Source organism: Myripristis murdjan, chromosome 9 (genome assembly GCF_902150065.1).
Source record: "Myripristis murdjan chromosome 9, fMyrMur1.1, whole genome shotgun sequence".
NCBI classification, from domain to species: Eukaryota; Metazoa; Chordata; class Actinopteri; order Holocentriformes; family Holocentridae; genus Myripristis; species Myripristis murdjan.
In genome coordinates, this window is record NC_043988.1 from 31224430 (window position 1) to 31239988 (window position 15559).

General features: G+C 41.2%; 1 protein-coding gene across 1 annotated transcript in view; it reads right to left on the minus strand.

Moving 5' to 3' along the window:
* The window catches only part of adamts3 (ADAM metallopeptidase with thrombospondin type 1 motif, 3), a 170495-nt gene that overhangs the window by 69203 nt on the left and 85733 nt on the right, over nucleotides 1-15559 (minus strand). Inside the window, exon 4 of the mRNA XM_030059711.1 lies at nucleotides 8573-8760. Within this exon, the coding sequence (XP_029915571.1) occupies nucleotides 8573-8760 (188 nt within the window). The remainder of the gene's footprint in view (nucleotides 1-8572; nucleotides 8761-15559) is intronic.

Consider the following 15559-nt stretch of genomic DNA (forward strand, 5'->3'; position numbering starts at 1 on the left):
GAAGCTAAAAACAATGACTTGGAAAACAGAGGAAGAAGGAAAAATGTGGTCCTGGAAAAATCAGAAGGTTTAGAGATGAACAACTGATTCTATGATCGGCAAAGAAAATCATCGAAGGTGATGCCAAACTCACCGTTCACCGAGACCTGTCTGCAGAGGCTAGACCTGGTGACCCTACTGATGTTTTTTTTTGCAAACCATTAACACTCACAGCCGATGCATTTACCGAGTGAGTCGAGCTGAATGCACGTTCTCTGCTTCACGCTCAGTTGGTCGTTTTATAACAGCCTTTTTGCAAAACTACAAACCCTGGCGTCTGCATCGCTGCACTGTTTTGCCCGTTGCCTTTCCACATCTAGAATTGTGACAACGCTTTTACCTAAATAATGAGTTTTCTTACAAATCAGAGCTCGAGCCACAGGTGAACATTTGGTCTGGGGAACAGTGGAGGCCGAACAGAGAGCAAGACGGGTGAGAGGTGGAGGAGGGCGAGGAGGAGGAGGAGGAGGAGGAGGAGGAGGAGGAGGTGAAGTCTAATGGCTCTCAACATATAAAGAAGGCGAGATTTTATGCATGTTTTTTTCCTGTTTTTTCAATAAGTTTTTGTTTTTTTATACTGTGCTTTTGTTGTTTGAGGAGTTACTGCAGAACATTGTGGACAAAAAAAAAAAAAAAATTCCCCCTTATTTGCACTGACAGTGTGTTATGTTTGGAATACACATCCCTACTTTACACACTTTTGGATACCTGTGTGCATGTGTGTTTACTACATGTATGACAAATCTTTATTGTAAAAAAAAAAAGAGTTTTGCAGGAATTGTTTGCTTGTATGATGTGATATGATGAGGTTTTGTGCATCGCGTTTTGCAAAAAATAGCCTCTAGTTTCAAAGACAGCGCCTCTGGTCATTTCACTGGCGACATTTTAATTGCACTGCCCTTGAGTTCCTTGAATTGAATGCAAATAAAGAGCGGCGCTTCGCATCCGTGTCACTGTGTGTGTGTGTGTGTGTCCTTGTTAAGTGTTCATTCACGGCTGCGCGCTGAACATTTGAGACTCTCTATCCTGTTATTCTGACCCGAATTCCATCTCCTCGATTGCAGAAAAGCTGATTATAATCCTGCGCCAAAGACTCGCTGACTCTGATATTGTATACGTGCGCAGACGCTTTCATGTTGGCGAGACGAGGATCTAAACGGGCACGGCAGGCCTTCACAGGGACCGTGGCGATGTGTGATTCTCTTCTGACACTTTTATGAGAGGTGTGAGGGGAATATTAAATCACTATTGATCTGTGACAGAGGGAAAGGCGACAACTGAACCATTTCATTCGCTTGTGGATCCTTTTTTTTTTGTGCCACAAGGTCTAAGTCGGCTCCATCGTCAGCTGTTCTTTGTATACTTTGGGCACAATATTCACCACTTTTCAAAATTTCAAGAACAGCGATGGTGGCAGGCCCATGAGGCACAAATGACTTCTATCTCACACCCGGATAAGCCAAAAAAAAAACTATTTTACACCACTCTTTTCCCTCAGAAAATTAAAAACCTCAAATATCTAGGGTTTATAAAGCCGGTGCTACTCCCTAAGGCGTCCTAAGATGTGCAGGTTTACAAAGCAAACCATGTTTTCTGACTCCCTATGGCGAAAGCATTTTATCTTACAGCAGTAATAACCTTGGGAGTGCTATAGGATTGCATGAAGTTGCACTCTGACAGGTAAATTGGATTGCAGAACATGGCTGAATGTTGATGAGTGACTGGGCAGCCATGCATGTGATGAGTCAGAGCGAGGGACACAGAGAAAGAGAGAGAAAAAAAAGAGAGAGAGAGAGGGAACACAGTTTGAATGCATCTCTGGTCTTTTACTCTGAAGTCAGAGAGCAGCAGTGAGTCAGAAAGTCTGTCCTACGCTTGCAGGTGGAGTCTCACTGGTGGCTATGGATGTGATGATTAAAAAAAAATGGCTTAATTCTCATCTCAGCTACGACATCAAAGCCCAAAGTTTACACTCTAGCCGCACTGGACACATTAATAAACCGTGTGAGTGAGTATTTTGCGGGCGCTGTGTGATATTCCCTGAAAACTCATCAGTCATTCATGATGATGGTGCTTGCCTTGTAGATAGTAACACACACTGACAGATGTAGTAAAAAAAAAAAAATCTAATTCCCCAGTCGATGGAGTTGAACCATTTCACTGAAATTAGGCATACAGAGCAGGACTGGGAGATAAAACTGATTCAAGCAACTGGGCAATATAGTTCTTAATTGTTTCATGCAAAAATCACATTAAACAGTTGAACTGAATCATTAATTTTACATTTTATTCCCTTCCTCAGAATCACATAGACAATCGGCACTTGCACCATATAACTTATAACAGTGTTTCTCAAAGTTTTTTCATTAATATAGCCTCTTTGAAATATTTTTTCAGCCCCTAACCAGTGCAAAAAAAAAAAAAAAAAAAAAATAGAAAAAAAGCCTTTATGAAGAGGTCCAACTCAGCTCCATCAGTGTCTGAAACAACAACCTGATACTGTGGGGAGTTTCTGGAGTTTCTGTTTTTGCTTCTTTTTCATGTCTTTCTCCTCGTTTCCAGCTGTATCGCTGCTACATCTCAACCACTAATCCATTTTCTGGATTTTGGTCTTCCAGGTCATAATGAACAAACGTCCTCGCTCGACGACCACGGCAGCAGATTTAAACCGCAAACACACACGTTTGACACCTTAAGGAATCTGGAAAACTGAATATCAAATGTGGTTTATCAAACTTACATTAACCTTTTTTTTTTATTGAACTTCTTATAGCACAGGTTAATTACCATAGGAATTATGCGTGACTGATATTTTTTAAATTAACAAGAATCCCACGTATCCCCTGCAGTGAAACAGTTTGCTAATTGGCAAGTTCAGACGTTCGGGTGTAGGTGAGTAGGTGAGACGTTAACGACATTAATTAAACAATAAATGTGGAATAACTCAACTGGATAACTATATTCATATAGTAGCTGAGTTTCATTTGATTATTGATCGAGACGAGGAGGCTCTGCTCGGGTAAAACATCAATAAATAACAAGTTGCAGCAACATGGAGACTTATTTTGGTTTTGTATCCTGGCCTTAAAGCTTTCTTCACCTGCATCTGTGATCCGTTTTTAATTAAAAATTCATTTGTTAGCATCGGTTTACACAGCAGGACAGCATGTTAAGATATCAAAATCATCAGATCATGAAGGGAGGATTTATACTGAAAGGTGATAAATGGGTTGAGTGATAAATAGCATATAAAAAGCATATGATCACTTAACCCTGAAAAGAAGAGAAGAGGAGAAAAGAGAAGAGAAGAGAAGAGAAGAGAAGAGAAGAGAAGAGAAGAGAAGAGGAGGAGATGAGAGGAGAGGAGATGAGAGGAGAAGAGAAAAGAGAAATGACTAGAGGAGAGGAGAGGTCAGAAAGGAAGAGAAGAGGAGATGAGAGAAGAGAAAAGAAGAGAGGAGAAGAGATGAGAGGAGGAGAGGAGAGATAAGAAGACAGAGGAGAGGAGAGAAGAGATGAGAAGATATGAGAAGAAGAGAGGAGAAAAGAGATGAGAAAAGAGAGGAGAGGAGAGGTGAGAGAGAAGAGATAAGAAGACAGAGGAGAGGAGAGATGAGACGAGAAGATATGAGAAGAAGAGAGGAGAGAAGAGATGAGAAGACAGAGGAGATGAGAGGAGAGGAAGAGAAGAGGAGAGAAGAGAAGAGCAGAGGAGAGGAGAGGAGAGGAGAGGAGAGAGAGAGGTGATGCAGAGGGTTGCAGCTGGATGAAGGCAAGCAAAGTGAGAAAAGCGAGTGTTTCCGCTGGTCTGGGTGTGAGCGATGGAGTGTGAGAAAGAGAGTGGACAAGAAAGGCCAAGAGAGAGAGAGAGTGAGTGAGAGAGAGGTAGGGAGAGAGAGAGAGAGAGAGAGAGAGAGAGAGGGAGAGCGAGCTCCACACACACAGACCCGCCACGCTGCGCGCGGCCTCGCTGTCCATCACAGTAAATCTGCGTGCAGCGGCCAGATCCTGATCCGCCTCCAGCCGAAGCCAGCAGGGACCTCTACTGGAAAAGTCCACAAATAACTCCGCAATCTGCACCTCCGGCCACGGCAGCCACACACACAGTGGGAGACGTGTTGGCCCCTTCAGCATCTGACACCCCATTTTTCTGTGTGTTGCTGGCCACTGTGCATCATCTCCTCAGGACACAGGGCCATAAATAACACTGCACCAAGTCAAACAGGGGGGATAAACTTCAGCAGGAGGCCCATTTAAGCGCCACATGGTGTAAGATTTCAAATTTCCCTTTAATTTATTTACAAGCATGATCGAAGATGTTCTGTAGTTGTGTATATCTGTAGTTTCTCAGGCTAATTCCAGAAACCACTTCACAGCTGGACTTAGTTCTGACTGGCCCCCTTCGTATAAGATAGCATTTGAACTGGAAATCCTCTGCTCAACAGGTTTACCTCACTTAAAATAGTGGAGACGCGGCTATCGGCTAATCAGAATCCAGTATCGCGAGGACTAAGTTGTCAAATTATCTCAATTTAACTAACTCAATTCATCGAAATTACTTGGACAACACCATAAAGGGCATTATTCTCACGTGGAGCCATAGTTTATATAAAAAAAACTAAATTATAGTGGATGTTTAAAGCCATAAACAACAGGTCCTCGATCAAAACAAACTCATTAACATGCAGTGGACACCGTCCTGCTTTTTCCCCCCAACATTTTCAAAGACAACAGCGAAACACAACGCAACCAAAGGGATAAGTTCCAAGAGGAGTAATTACACCATCAGTGCTTTATTTGACAGGATTATGTTTTGCTCTTTTGAAATGCTAACCGGAAAAGGGGCGAGAAAACAAAACCAGAACAAACAACCCCCCCCCCAAAAAAAATCGTTTGTGATAAGATCCCTCGCAGCGTGGTAAGTCATCAGGAGTGCTGCCGGTCCTTTGTGCCGTCAGAGGAGGCGAGCTGAAAATGTCACACACTCCATAACGCAGATAGAATCGATGGCAGCACAATCCTATTTACCGCCCGCTTTCTAAAGGCTTCATCCCCGGCTGGGACGTGGCCTCCAGCCTGTTGCACCGGCGATGCGTAGGTGTGAACGCAGGTAAAGTGTAAAGCTTATGTGCGATATGTGACTTTTTTATTCATTTGCGATGACTCTGTGCCCCTGCTTGTGTTGCATGTGCTCAAGCAGAAAGCCAAAAGTTGCACCAGAGGATTTATGAGGCTTCATAACAACAAAACAACCCTTCATCCTGTTGTAAAGCCTTTTCCGTTCGGCCGAGATCAAAACGGTTTCATTTGTTCAGAAGTTAGAAGCTGGTGTAACAGCATTTAGGGAATTTAAGCTGCAAATTCCTTCCTCTTTTGCTCGACTAGTCATCAAGAAAGTCATCAAGCATATCAAAAGGATCTAGTTTTTTAATTTGTATTTACTGATTAAATTCTGATGTACCCACATCAAAAGAGAAGAAAGGATACGATAGTGGAGAATGTGCAGCCGTCATAAATATGGAGAAATTGTTCCTCTGGAAGTATTTAACCCTTTATAGGGCACTCATTGAAATACTTCGAAATTAAAAAAAAAAAAAAAACAACCCTAGACTGTTATTAGTGAACATGACAGGACTTTATTACTTTTATAAAATTTTTCAAAAAATTTCATTTTCCTATAGAAAATCAAAGCCAATGACATGGGTCAAATGCCACAATCATGTGACCTGGGATGTAGAGCGATCTTTGCTGATTGGCTGGGTGAAGACCAAATGATTATTGAACTAACTGAGACAGGGGATGGGCGTGATATGTAAAATTTTTGAAATTACCAAAAATAGTCACTTGCCCGATAAAGGGTTAAGTTATATCTTAGCTTGAGCTTGAAACTAACTTACATGGTGCAACCTAACCCTGAACCTCCGTCGGAGCGTGTTGTTCCTCAGGTTTAGGTTATTTTTTCTCTGCTGTTTAAATTGTTCATGTTTCTATTTTTTTTTATATATATATTCCTTGTTTATAGTGTATATATTGCTTGCTGCTATTTATCATCTGTTTATACTGTAAATTTGCACATTGCCAACATCTATGCACCTTGTATACATCTATCCACACGGTTTTTTGCACATTGGGTACTTAGATCTCCAGTGTCATCTTTTATTCTTTATTTTTTTATTTATTTAATCTTGTAATCTGTGGATACTGTTGAAAACTGTGAATTTCCTTCAGGATGAATAAAGTATCTATCTATCTATCTATCTATCTATCTATCTATCTATCTATCTATCTATCTTTTATCTAAAGTTTAGCATAAATCGATCCCTTACATTCACACAGCTGGTGCAACAGGCTGCAGGTCATCGAAGATAAGTCGTAGCTCTTTGATTTTGTATGGCTGAAGGTTTGAGGCGATTCTCCTCCCCTACAACCAGTCATCAGTGATGTAAAAGCTCCCCCTGCACACTCAGAGTGCGTGTATGTTCACGTCTCCGTGTGCTGTGATCATCGGCACACTTGTTGCAGAGTAGCGGCGGCGACAGCTTCCTCAGAGAAGCCGCTTTCCACAGGCGGCGTGAAAACAGTGGGCCTTGGTGTCTCGCCCACTTCTCAATCTGCATTAAAAGGCCTCATTAAGAGAAGAGCCTCTCACGTGGAACCGGCATGAACGGCGGCACATATGGCCGCTTTCTTCCACCACCTGTGAGGACGGTAATCTCTCAACAGGGGCATCTGCGTTGCTCTTTGATGAGTAAACACTGCAACTCTAATCCACCTCTTGGGGGAAATGACAGAGCGGGTTTCCCTCTGAATATCTAGACTGATGCTCAAGCAGATGTCCTCAGAAAGGCAGTGTAATCCCAGTATACAGTGTAGTCACAGATTGGATTATGTTGTGCCAGAGGTAATTCATCCGTATAGTGGGCACTTTGGGCAGCAGAAGCACTTCACTGGTGCAGCACGTTTCACCAAATATGTGTTGCCTTCGGTCATTTCAGGTCAAAGCAGACAAAAACAGCAGAGGGGCCTTTGTTCTGCTGACATCCATGAGTGAATAACTACCAGAGGAGTGTGTGTTGTAGGGGGAAATAACACTCAACAGCTCAACAGTGAGGTGGATTAATCCTGATGGGATTGGGAAACAGCAGTAAGAGCTCACTAATGCCAGCTCAGTTGTCCAAGGACCATATAAATACATGTTAATGAATAACAGGCTCAAAAAAAAAAAAAAAAAAAAAAAAATCTGAACAAGTCATTTGGTCTCACATTCAGAGTTAAAATCTTGTTTTTCTTCAGACCAGTGGAGAAAAAAATGTGCCAGTGTGATGAGATTATCCCATTTGCCTCCAATGCAGTTTGATTCATTTCAGTATTTTTTTTTCTCAGAAAAAAAGTATAAATACTTTGAAAGAAGGCAGGATGAGGCAGATCCGGCCACTAGGGTCAACAAAATCGCAGAAAGTTACAGAAACAAGTTGATTAGCATTGGAAACAGCTGGGATTATCTCATGATTTAATTATATATTATATTATTAATAATAATTTAGCTGGAGCAAGCATAACCATTCAGGAATCAAGCTGCATCTACAACAGAGGTAAACTTCTGTTTGTGAAATTTAAGTGTGGAGTTTTTCACAAAATGTTCAACAACTTTGAAATTTGTGGCATTATTTAATTTATTTGGAAGATTTTTTTTTACCTTGTGTGAAGAAAAACAAGATTTTAACACTGAATATGATATTAAATCACTTGTTAAGAGGGAGATTTTTCATGATGTGTTTAGAGACTTCTGGCTGAGCGCCAGAGAAAAAAACATGTATCACATGATTGTATTGAATCTGTTTGATTCGTGTCACCACCTGCACACGTCCAGATGTTTGGGTGTGTCCACGGGTTCTTGCATCCATGTTGCTGATTTAAAGACTCAAGATGTTTTTCATTCCTGCTCATTGTGCAGCACAACCAACACTTGTGTGTGTGTGTGTGTGTGTATATGCATACTTCTCCATACTGCTGCTAATTACTGAAACATGCTCTCTGTAAGACATATTTTTATTGCCTAGTGTGCACAGGTGTGTGTAACTGTAAATAAACACATGCATATAGGAAAATGTGGAGCACGTCGCATGGTGGTCTGATGAAGGTTCTTGATCATGATTTTCATGCTTTTGTGAATATATGCAATTCATATATACAAATTAAACCTTTTTTTTTTTTAACAGTTTTGCATTTATGTGTAAATCAACTTCATGTTAAAACCTCTGCTCTTATTCCAGTTAAATAGGAATAATCAGTGAGTCGGTCCAAACCATCAAATTTCATGCTTATGCCATGTTTTTGGTCTAAAGTCTAAATGATTCTCACTTCAGTTAACCTTGAAAATTTTGCGTAGTGCACCTTTAACTGATCGGTTTCCAACATGATGTCTACTGAAAACCACAAAATGCCGACGCCTGTTAGACTTGGACTGCGTGCTGTACATACAGCCTAAGTTCAGAGCGCGCTCAGCGTATTAGTGAAACGGGAAGTGACTCACGATGTTCATGAGCGTCAGCAGGTAGTTCTGCACGTGCTCCTTGCCGTGGAAACGAACCACCGAGTCGTCAACCCCCAGCAGCACTTCGATGTTGAAGTCGTCGTCCCCGGCGTGGCGGCGTTTGCGGACAGTCTGGTTGACCTGCTGGGCTACAGAGTCCAGCGTCCCCGCGACATCCAGCTCAGGCTCTGTAATGAGGGCAGAAACAGGCAATATGGCGGTCAGGGGGGATGCAAATAATTCATCAAAGAAGTAAAATGCAACTTTTTGACATTAAAATAAATAAATCAGACATAGGGCACACAGAACAGTGGTCCCTCGTTAATCGCGGGAGTTACATTCTAAAAATAACCCGCAACAGGCGAAATCTGCGAAGTAGTCAGCTTTATTTTTTACAATTATTATAGATGTTTTAAGGCTGTAAAACCCCTCACTACACACTTTATACACTTTTCTCAGACAGGCATTAACATTTTCTCACTTTTCTCTCTTGTTTAAACACTCTCAAAGTTCAAACCTTTGTAGAAAAATAAGTCCAGTATTATAGAATGAACGCATTCTGCACTGTACAGGAGACACGGCACGGAGGAGGTTGATTGACAATGGTCTACAGTCCCTTAGCCAATCAGGACGCAGAACACAATGCGCTGTAAAAAAAAAAAAAAAAAAAAAAAAGCATGCAAAATTGCACAAAAAAAAAATTCGCAAAACTGCGAGGCCGCGAAAGGTGAACTGCATTATAGCGAGGGACAACTGTAAATCTGTGACCCTGTGTCACAGACTAGATGCAGTATTCTGTGTATTTCTATAGTATCCTGCATGATGGAACAAGGTCTTTTTTCCACTCTCCTCTGGTTTACCACATCAGCAGCACCAGCATCGCTCCAAACAGTGCAGCGAGCCATCCTAATGATCTTATTCAGTGTTTTAAGGTCACTCTCCTGCACACTGCAGCAGCACATGACAAACAGCACTGAAACATCTTGTAGCACACATTAAAACCTCTGGGTTTCCTGAAAAAATGGATCCTACACTGGCCTTTTCTACATATATATAAATAGTGTCCGTATTCCTCCTCCATCCAGTTTCTAGTCCAAGTGAACATCAAAGTTTTAGAATGAGTCGGCTATCACTATCCAAACAGGTTATTGAATATTAAAAAGGTACAACATGCACACTCTTGTTTAGCGGTGCACTCTGCTTGTCACGGTCACACGGTCCACAGTGACAACAGAAAACGGTGAGAAAAGAAAGGATGGCGAAATTAAACATGCAGCACCACGACCTGCTCCACAGCACGCTGAACACCAGCATACACTCTTTATTACCATATCTCTGTCTGATTCACCGCCGGCTCCTTCATTTACAAATGCCAGGCACATCAGCCTCAGGCCGGATACTTCAGCGGTGTAGACAGCTCATTAGGTTGAGTGACAAATGCTGGGGCGGGAAATTCACCAAATGAAGGGAAGCAGGGCAGGACGAGGAATACACTTCCTGCCTCAAAAGGAAAAGCCGCACATCGTGGCATCAATTTCTTAAAACTGCAGCAGGGAGCTTTGCATGTTGGCGGCTTCAAATAGCAGCAAGAGGGAAAACGGAACCTCAAAACCCAGAAATCCTGCAACATAGCCCGCGCGTGATGCTGTGAAGTGATTTGCCACTTCCCGCGGGGGGAGAACAGACAACAACAGAATTTTAATTTGGGAAACAGTGGGATGAGATGGCATTGTCTGCTGCAGCTCCACTTTGTGGTTAAAACTTGTCAGCTAGGTGTATTTTTGCACAAACAGTTGGCCTGTAGTGCAGCCTCAAGCACCGGCGTCTCAGTGTCACAGGACAAAAGTTACAAAAAAACACATTTTGCTTGCTGATGCTGATGTTCCACATCTGTGTCAGGCTTGGTATCTACAGCCAGCCTTAACTAAGCAGCAAGAAAAATATAGGCTGTAAAAAAAATGTCAACGAGAGTTCGGCCTGTCATTTCTGTTTAGAGTTTGGAGTCATCTTTGAATTCTGTGAAATGCTTAACATTCATTCATCTTTTAAATTCAGTAACGGAGCCGCATCCGAGTGAAGTGTCCAAACACCAAATCACATCAGAGGCAGCGCAGGATGTGTGAGGATGCACGATAAATATCAGCATGTCAACGGTGACGACGGATAAAGAGCATATCGTTTATTGCGCCTCATCCTCATAAATAAATAAATAAATAAATACGGCATGTGCTACATAAACTAAACGTGTGCATTTTGAAAAGCGTTGCATTTTATGTCTGCATCTGCCAGTGGGCCTTCACAATAGGAGCAGGCATCATAAATGTGCATATATCAAAAGAGCTGGAAAATATCTGCATGTCTGATATCGGCAAAAATCGTGAATGCCTAAATATGAGGAGGAAAAAAAAATTCAAATTCCAATTTTTAAGTCAGTCGAACTTTTGAAAACAAGATGAGCTGCACATTAAAAGTTAAATGATATTTAAGAAAAGTGTCGGTGCGGATACCCGGTGTTAAATATCTGACAGTTTCATGAGCCAAAGTTGACCTTGATGCATGTTTTTTTTCAGCCAGAAATGACAATACTGCTGGAGGACTTTTATATTTTCTCAGTAGGGCGACACCTTCCCCCTGAACTCTGTCAAAACGTACACTCTCACATTATATCTTACAGCTTCCAGTATTAATGGATTCACAGTGTAATGTCGCCGTGCCTCAGGTGTCATGTTTGTAGTTGTTTCAGTCTGTTTCATAGATGGTACAGACTCTGATAAAAGTACTAATTCAACTTCTTTACTTAATAAAAGTAAAAAGTACAGGATCTGAAATGTCATCAAAGTAAAAAAGTCAAAAAAGTAGACCTTTCTACAGCCCTTTTTTCAAGACTTGGTGTTTGCTTACAATTCAGCTCAAACCATTCTAACTTCACATAAAATAATAATAATAATAATAAAAAAAAAAACAATATACTGAAAATACTGATCGTCGACTCTGCAGTCGAGTCTCCCTCTCGTCTGTTTCATCTCGTCTCTCATGCCTGATGTGCACAGATGGATACACCAAGGGATCATTTTATCAACATGTTATTGTCCCATCCATTTAGGTTGAAATTAGTTTTGATGTTGGGAAGCCATGCAATGCAAAATAAAAATAACCCATAACTCCCAATTAAAACTAAAGCCTGTTTTGAACATGTAGAAAATACAGATTTTTGTGTTACAGTGAAGGGAGTTAAAGTAAACGCTTGTCAGAAAAATAAATGCTCAAGTAAAGTACAGATAGCTGAAAAATCTACTTGTAATTTGTTACATTGCATCTCTGCCCACCACAGCGCCACCAACAGGATAAGAAGTCCCCAAGCTTTAAGCAGCGATGTCTTAAACACATTTACATTTACATTTAGTTTTTATCAACTAAGACGATGACGAAAAATGTCCATCAACGACTTTTTTTTCCATGTCGAAGATGAGACGAGTTAAAAATAGACTATAAATAATAACAAGTATGACAACATGCATGTTTGGTTTTTATAGATGAGACGAGATGAGGTGAAAATGTTTTTAGTGGTTCAAAAAATCCCCCCTGTTGTGCGTCTCTCTCAATACATCCTTGTAGTGTGCTGTCCTGTCATTGGCTGAAGTTCAGGGTGCCGCCCTGTCATTGGTTGAACTCGTTGAAAGAGGGTGGAGCCAGCGACCCTGATCTCCAGCCGCAGACACAGAGGGTCTGTCTCAATCGAAGGGCTAGATGACTTCTAGGTCGCAGCCTACGGTGCCCACGTAGGAGGCGTCTGACGTCCCAATTCACTAAAAGTTTGTTGAATTGGGACGGTGTAGCCTGCGGAGGATTCCTACGTCATTATTATCTAGGTTTCCCGAAGCGCATTCGAGTGATGCAGCGTAAAATGCCGAAGTAGGTTTGGGAGGTGTGTCGGTGAACACCTGTGCATGAAACAAAACGATAAGCAGCTTCAACGCTCTCAAGGTGGACAACATTGATTCTGTAGTTTTATGTATTTTATTTTATTTTGTCTTCGTGAAGATGCAGGAAATTAAGATAACTGTTACACCTCACAAATTGCGACTATCCCAATTAAAGTAATTGTACACATGGCTACATTGTAACGTACCTGATGCACTGATGGTTGCTATGGAAACATCACACAAAATGCCTATCTAACTCATCTAACTAAACTTGCATTTACAGGCGTTGTTCAGATACAGTTAACAGTGAAACCAAATCTATGGTGGTAATTATAGGCATGAAAACTTATCAAAACGTCATGATATAAACATGAAGACGGTCTAAAACAGGCTTCATAATTCCAGCAATGGTGGCTGATCCAGAAATTCAACCAGACCGAAAGGTACCATGGGAAGTAGGCTGTGATGTCGGCCGTGAAGCATCGTGGAGGTGTTTCCTGCAAATTAGTCAAAAATAGGCCGGATCTGTCGGCTGCATTTGCAGGACCCCGCGCGGTAAAACTGAATTGGGACAGCACTTGTCGCGCCGCCGTGACGTAAGCAGCCTACAAATACGACCTAGGTAGCGTACAGCCTTTGAATAGGGACAGATACACAGCCTCACTGAGTTCACTGTGATTCAAAGAACAATCAAGTCAAGCTCACTGGCTCAGTCGGAAAAAAATTAATATATCTGTGTTCACACATCACCGCTAATGCTGCAGAAAATAAAACACAAAGTGCAGTGGGAGCAGAGGAGCCGCCCTGTGCTGCTATGTGACGGCCGCGTTGTTGTGATCATCGGTCAGGATTAAAATCACCGCATCTGCACTTTATCGTGTTACAGGTGAAGCAGCTAAATAAATCCAGGCACACCGGCTAAAGAGAGAAAGTTTAGTTTGTTGATTTGCAGTAAAGCAGCAGTCAGTGCAGCTCCTGCTCCCCCGCTCTTCACTTGGGATCATTAAATGCACGCAGTTCAAATCATCTGTGTGTGCCTGATGAAAAGTCACTGTGTTGACTTCATTTGAAAAATCACAAAAATGCATTCGACTAAAGTGAGACGAATACCTCTATAGATTCCGTCAACTAAAAAAAAAGACTACAACTAACGATAATTCAGAACCCTAAAATGCAGCTAAAACTAACACACATTTTATTCATAAGATTAACCCTCTATGGTACGATGTTGCCCTCAGGCAACAAACCCATTTTTGGCCTGTCAAATATCTACAGTGCACCCCTTTAAATGATGCAATACTTTAAAAAAGAGGGAAAACCATAAGGAACCAATTACAATACTTTAATTTGTCACATTATTTCCAGGAAGCAATTTTGAAAACCTTTTTGGCGGGCTTTTTCTCAGGAACTAGCTCTGCTATCTTGCTGCAACAAAAGACGTTCGAAACGTGATTTCCTGGCCCTTTTTTTGCCTGGAAAAAAATATTTTCAAAAAAATAGGTGAGTAAACTTTATGTTTTGATAGTTTCATGCAAGTTATTTGCTAATTAAATAGTAGAAATTTGTTAAGACTTAATCCAAATCAGCTGCCAGAGTTAACACTGTTGTTGACTTGTTTATAAGTGTTTTCGGTGGTAAAGTTATCCAGAAGTAGACGTGTACACATCCTATCTTCAAAATAAAAGCATCACCACTTCTTGTAAGGTATTAGTTTTATTTTTGTAAACAACCGGAAGTGACTGTACTTTGCACAATCGCTGGCTTGAGAGTTATCCGAAAACGTCGAAGCAATTTTCAAAACAGACGTTATTTGGACAAACTGACCACATATTTTGAATCTATGTGGTTACTTTCTCGCCTGAAAAAATTAAAACTTAATAAAGTGACATATTAACAGTCGGTTTTAGGTAGCGCCTTCCGGTCAGTGGTGCCGTTAGGGTGAGAAGTGTCCATCGTTCCACACTCAACTTTTTGACCGTTTTGAGTGTACATCCGGGTATTTGTAGTGCACTGCATTTTGTTAGTATGTTCAGTGTGAACGCACTTATGCACTCAAAATACTAAGTGTAAGTGCAGAAGTGCGCGATTTGAGACACAGGGATGGAGTTCAAACGAACAGTGGATACGCGCACAACTCAAACTTCACTCAACTGATCTTGCCCAGGTGTGTGATCCAAGCCAACAGATGTGAAAAAAGCAGGAAAAAAATATTTTTAAAAAAGTAGATATAACAGCCTCCATATATGTTTTTTTTTCCCCGGATGTATTCCCAATTTTATCTTGTGGTATGCATTTATGATATGAAGAAAATATGTGGCATTTATGATCTATGCAGGCTTATCTCATATATACCTGTCACTGTGATGCTTTAATAATTTAAAAATGTGATCTGCAAGACGTGGTGTTAAAGCGTTCCGGTTTCTTCCATGACTGCTCTGAGGCTGCCTACATCCTCCGTACAATAAAGGCTATTAATCCTCTTCTTCAAGCACAAGGAGAGCTATTGCCAGCTTCCCCTCGTCCATCTCGCTGTCTTACAGTCCAGCTAACAGAGATAGAGATAATTACATGGACATAGCAACGCTCCTCTGTGCTCTTTTTGCTCACCGCCTTTGTGATCACTGCCTGACGTGACGGATCGAGACACTAAAAACAGGAGATTTTGCTCCTCACATTGTTTCCAAGTGTTCAGAAATTGTATAAGTGGTCGGGCTCGCACTGTGATTGCACTTCTTCACGACCGATCCAGCCACAAAGAGACGTAAAAGAGATGGAGAGCAGGAGAAGGGAAGTGATAATGCAGGTCAGATTTATATTAATACAACCACAGGTGATGCAGAGCAGCTATCTTTCAGGCCAGGTGTGAACATGCAGCCACTTGATGTCATTAACAATGAAATTTAAAATCACATCTCTAAAGACAAAAAAAAAAACCTAAACAAATTCTCTTGGGCTTTTGCTTTTCACATTCAGATAATTACATTTTCCATATGTCGTTCACCAAACATTTGCTTGTAATTAGTTGTAATTTAATCATTGCTGTTTCTGAAATTACTACTTTTGC